This window comes from Lissotriton vulgaris, chromosome 6 (assembly GCF_964263255.1).
Source record: "Lissotriton vulgaris chromosome 6, aLisVul1.2, whole genome shotgun sequence".
Classification (NCBI taxonomy): Eukaryota; Metazoa; Chordata; class Amphibia; order Caudata; family Salamandridae; genus Lissotriton; species Lissotriton vulgaris.
In genome coordinates, this window is record NC_141694.1 from 1,877,354,152 (window position 1) to 1,877,360,211 (window position 6,060).

Consider the following 6,060-nt stretch of genomic DNA (forward strand, 5'->3'; position numbering starts at 1 on the left):
TTTGGGTCTAATTTGTGCTGTATAAGAATACAAACAATAACAAAATAGGAAACACTGCCTTCTGCCACATTGAAAGCACTTTTATTGTCTGCTTCTACTTATATAAAGCTCCCACTAATAGACAGAAATATCTTGGAGCTGGGAGTCCGGGGAGGAGGTGACTGAAGTGGAGTAGATGGGCATGGCAGCTTATTTCCCATTAATGATGTTATATTTTAAAAACCTCAAACTATCACTTGCGCTTTGAGGTGCATTGAATCAATGTAAAATACATGATAATGTGGATTTTCTTTCATTGTCCGGCTGTGTACTCCATCGGTGTGCAATACGGTGCAGTGGCATAGAATGCTGAAGTGTAGAGTGGGGTGGTGTAGAGTGCATTGGCACTGAATGCAGTAACACAGAGTATAGTGTTGTAGAGTGCAGTGGTACAGAGTGTCATGGAGTGCATTGGCATACAGTGCAGTTAGACACTCAGGGCATGGGTTCGACTCCAGTACTATGCAGAGGGCTTTCTGTCCCAACAACCCACATAAAAGGGTTCTGATACCCAACAAAAGCACACCTTGAGAATTGCAAATGCATGTCCAGGACACATGAGTTGCAGTAAAGCATAAAATACATAAAATAACATATTAAATACAATAGATTTCACAAGCACAGTATACCTAACAAACCAAATACACAGGATCCCAAGCAGTTACCACAGGTTGACATTTTGCAAGGAATATTTTAGTGCATATTCCCTCCCCTATGTTAGCAACGAATAACCAACCCATACCTTGCATCCCAAGTAACAATCAGGAGTAAGGAGGGAGTGGTGGGGGCAGACTGACACCTGTAGGGATAGCTTTATTCCCCAAGAACATGCATGGTTTATAATGCATCTCAGGATCCTCAGTCAAAGAGCACCAAGGTTGAACCAGGGGCTTGACGCAGGTAAAGGAGTGAACTTAGCCCAGAATAACTGGAAGAAATTCAGGAAGTGCGCTCACCATTGTCAACTGCGAAACAAACTCAGTTCAATCCTCAATCCGGTTGTTGCTGCAAAACTGATGACAGTGCCAACCCTAGTACTTTTTTGTAATTGTGGATCGAGCCCAATCAACACTTACCTTCGGAATTAGACAAATTCTGAAGAACAATATCTGAGAAAGTAGACATTCAGTGGGGCAAGGTTGCATGAGTTTCCGGGAAGGGAGCAACATTGTTGAATGGCTGTGGAGCAAAGCCGCTGTGAAAAAATGTACCTTCAGACTTAGTCGCCAAAATGGTAGTAGAAAATCTCCTGCAGGACGTAGCAGAGGGCAAAAGCCGAAGACAGTTGCATGAGGTCGGATATCCCTTTGGAAGGGAAATTTAAGGCTTGACAAGGGGGTTTAAATGCCATGTCTACTGTTCTCCTTACTTCTTGAATTCTGCAAGATACACAAGACCTAGGTTTTTATATAGTCCAATTTTTGCCAAGTCTACATGGCAGTGTGACACTGCATTCAGGCTGCAATGACAGGCCTGGAACAGGTTTTAGAGTGATGCTTCGGTGGGCTGCACAATAAATACTGTAGGCCCACTGGTAGCATTGAATTTATAGGTCCTGACAATATGGTTTCCATATGCACCCTTCTGAGACCTGCCAACTGTGGAATCATTTCCACTGGGTGATTGGGGTACAGCAAATGAGTGAATGGTGCTGTGAAGAAGAGAGGGATTTTAAGAGGGTGTGGGGCTGTCCACCCCTTGCACTACCAGAATAATTAGATTGACTGTCCCCTCCATTCAACCTCTATCTTCTCCCAGAAACAAAAACAAGATCCTTGGGTCATCTGATAAACCTATCTGGATACCTGCAGTGCAGAGCCCTGCAGAGTAGACATACTCTGAACAATGGTTTCCACCTTTCTTTATGGTTCACTATGTGAAGCTCAGTTAACCTGGTAACAGAGTAATGAGTGTTGATAGAGTGTATCATATGATGCCACATTGAAGTATCAGGTCTGTATTCTCCTGTCTTCATTATTTGCAAATACCAGCAATTAGTGCCTGTGTCTCAGTATTATAACTCGTATTTTAACTCATTTCAGTTATAGGAGGGGGTATTTATGTTTTTGTCCTTAATGCAATTCCTTTTTAGCCATTTTGTGGAACTGTTGGTGGCGGGGGTTAATATTTTGCACTATATAGCAAAACGTCATGTATTTTTTGTCACATTATTATCTTTAATTGTTGCCAATTATTTATTGCCTCTTTCCTTGAATTATTGGGATGCTGAAACAATAGAATGCAATTTAATGTCATGCAAGAAAAGTTTGTCTTTCACACGGATGAGCTTTTAGGTCTTTTAGCTGGTTAATGTTATTGTGTGTGCTTTATTGCATTTGAATATCTGTTAGTGTTGCTGGGTGCAAGAAAAATAGTCTTGACCACAACAGAACGTTGAGGTTCCCAAATTTTATGTAACATTTGCCATGAAAAGGTTGGACAAAAATATCTGTGTTCTGGAGTAGTACTGCACTAAAATATTTTGTCTGCGTCGTGTTCATGGTAATTGGGGAAATGTTTGCCTAATACCATAATGTATATTACAAGTGCATTCTCAGTCATAACTCAATCAAAATTATTGTAATCAAAGATCACCTCCAGGAACACGTATGTCCCTTCCTATTTTTATGTTGCTGGACAATATATAGTTATCAGTGATTTATGTCTGGGCAAACATTGACAAACATTTTGCACCTTTGGCTGTGATTACACATTGACTAGAATAAATTACCACAAGGCTACTATGCTTAATTCATACACTAATGCCAATTTTAGATATGGCTTTGTTTCCTGGTGAACATTTTCATCATAACATAAACTGATTAACACGTCACATATTTAATGAAACATTTGCCTGTGAAAAAGTTTCTGCACAGTCATCTTAACATCTTTGTTTCTCAGACTGTAGATCATGGGGTTCAGCATTGGGGGTATCACTGTGTAAAATAAAGCAAATATTTTATCCTGATTTGCAGAATTTTTAGACACTGGTCTCATGTACATGGAGATGCCAGTGCTGTAGAATATGGTGACAACAACCAGGTGAGAGGCGCATGTGGAGAATGCTTTTAATCTGGCTGCAGAGGAGCGGATTCTCACAATTGTGATGACGATTCGAATGTAGGAGATGGCAGTGAAGAGGCATGGTATCAAAAGTATAAATATTGCAGCAGAGAAAATTACCATCTCTGTGACAAAGATGTCCACACATGCCATCTTCAAAAGAGTAGGAACTTCACAAACAAAATGGTTGATAATTTTAGCCCCACATAATGGTAACCGTAGTGTAAAAAATGTGTCCAGGAGTGACATCAAACTGCCACTTAACAAGCAGCAAGACGCCAGTGTAATACAAACTGATGTGCTCATGATGACTGTGTAACGCAAGGGAAAAACTATGGCTACATAACGATCATAAGCCATGACACCTAGGAGGACACACTCTGTACCCCCGAGGAACAAGCATATGTACATCTGAGCTGCACAAGCATTGAAACTGATAGTCCTCGGGCTAAGGAGTTGGGCCAACATGTAAGGAACAATCGCTGTTGAGTAGCAGATGTCCAACAAGGAGAGGTTTCCCAGGAAGAAGTACATAGGAGTATGAAGACGGGGATCACAGACCCAGGCAGTGATCAGAATTGTATTTCCAATGAGTGTGAGCATATACATCACTAAGCATAGCGTAAATAGAATTATCTTCATATCTGGATCTTGGGTTAAGCCCAGCAGCATGAAGTCTGCCATCAAACTTCCATTATTCATCCCCATTGTGTCCACTTTTATCACAACTGTAGGAAAATTAAGAAAGACCCATGGTAAATACATTGTGCAAAAAGCTAGCAAATGGCTTGATACAATACACACACCAGATGCACTGCTTAAAAAACACTACTATCTTTTCAGCATGAATCAATTTATAAGTGTGATACATGCTATTGTCTTAAAAAGGCTATGATTCCTCAGTGCATTTTTGGTAGGTGTGTGTTTCACTCATTTAACCCTACTCGGAACAGCTTTGCAATTGACAGTAGGACCTATTCGAGAAGCAATGACATATATTCTCTCACCCATCTGAGGCAGAATTCAGTTCAAGCATTGTGTCCCTCCATACTGATATTGCTCACCATCTCTGGAGGCCGCAGATGCTTGAGATGCAAAGATGATTAGATGACTTTATGTGCATTTTTTTGGAGACAATAATACTTTTTTCTGAATTCACTGATTCCTTATATGCCAGGTGTTAGACCTGTCAGCATTAGGGTGGTCTTCTCCCCAATCTTTTTGCCTGCTTGCCTCCTATTTTGCTGAATTCATTTTTGTTGGCCTTAGGACTCTGTGTACTTTCCCACTGCTAAGCAGTACGTGTACTCTCACCCCTAAACATGGTACAATTGGCTTATCCACAACTGGCATATTTAATTGACTTATCAGTCCCTAGTAAAGTGCACTACTTGTGCCCAGGGCCTGTACATTAAATGTTACCAGTGGGCCTGCAGCACCTAATGTGCCACCAACTGAAGTAGCCCTTTACACATGTCTCAGGCCACACACTGCAGAGCCTGTGTAAAACGTTTATACTGAAATGTCAACTTAGCATTTTAAACCCCTTGCCAAGCTTTAAACTTCCCATTAATTACATATAAGTGACCCCTAATGTGGGCTCTATGCAGCCCCTTATTACAGGCTTTTGTGTAGTTGAAAGGTGGGACATGTAGTTTTACGTTTTGCATGCCTAAGTATGGAAACTCTCCCTAATTTGTTGTTAACTACTGTGAAGCTTATCCTTGCCATGGGTTACCATTGGGGGGTTTCTTGTTATATCTAATGAGCTGGAATGGGGTAGATCTGTCCTGTTTACTACCTTTTGAATTATTGTTATGATAAATCCTCTTTAATGACAAATTCATATTTATCATTACAAATTTAGAAAGATGAATCGATAAAGGGTTCTGGCCCTTAATCAGTAAGGCTGGACCAAACTATAAATAATACAACAAGAACATTTCCAGTACTGATAAGTATTCACCATCTCATTCAAACCAATGACGTGGCACTCAGTTATTGAAAACAATTAATACATATTTGTTATTTTTCTTTTTAAATATTCTATATCTTTTTTGAAAAAAACACTAGTTCATGTTATTATTTTCAAGAACATTATACATGTTTTTCTTTTTGCGGACCACAGAATAATACAACAATAAAATAACAATGTTACGTTTATGACAAAGACATTACAGTGCATTTCTGATTCAAATGCCTTTTTTTGAATTTGAGTGAGCTCAAATTCCAAAGCAGTAAAAGGAGAAAAAAGAAAAGATAAAGGAACCAAAGGGAAAGGTTATAAAAGGAACACCACAGTTGTCAATTTAAAATACAGCAAAAACCCAAGGAGAGTTTTGGCCAAAAAGATTTGCTATTAAGGTCATGAAAATAAAAATAGACCTGATACTTCATATTTACAAGCACAAAAGAAAGGTCTACGCATTTCAAACGCAATTTGTATTTAAGGGATTTTCTCAGGTCCTGGAAAAAGAGCTGAAAGAAACGAAAAGAAAAGTTGCATGTGTTACCACCAATTCAATCTTGCAGTACTCTCACATTATAAAACTTTATCTCATGTACTCTTTTGGCTAGTACCCCTTGTGCTATGCCACGTTTTAGACATTGGAAGAGTCAATACCAATGTCACTATCAAAGAGTGAAGAAAGCACTTTTAGATTTGAGGGCTACAGTTACATAACAACCGACTGTTAGAAAAAGATTGAGGGAAACCTTACCTTGCTCAAGAACAGTTTGTGGCAGAAAAATTATTTCAAAGAAGGGCGATAATTAAAAATTTTGGTAAACAACTACAAAAACCAAAGTAAACCATTTAATACACCTCAGGGTTTTACCACAGTCGATACGAAACTTGTGTAAGCAACAGTCCATTGAACGAACCTCAATTGTTGCCATGGCTGCTCTCAGTACGAGTATTTCAACTTTGCACGGAAGGTAAATAAGGAAACTGAAGTA

General features: G+C 39.4%; 1 protein-coding gene across 1 annotated transcript; it reads right to left on the reverse strand.

The window, feature by feature from the left end:
- Nucleotides 1-2,877: 2,877 nt before the first annotated feature.
- Nucleotides 2,878-3,810, reverse strand: LOC147709731 (olfactory receptor 2D3-like). The gene has a single exon (XM_086925546.1). The coding sequence runs from the start codon at nucleotides 3,808-3,810 to the stop codon at nucleotides 2,878-2,880; it is 933 nt and encodes a 310-aa protein (XP_086781672.1).
- Between the last annotated feature and the right edge of the window lie 2,250 nt (nucleotides 3,811-6,060).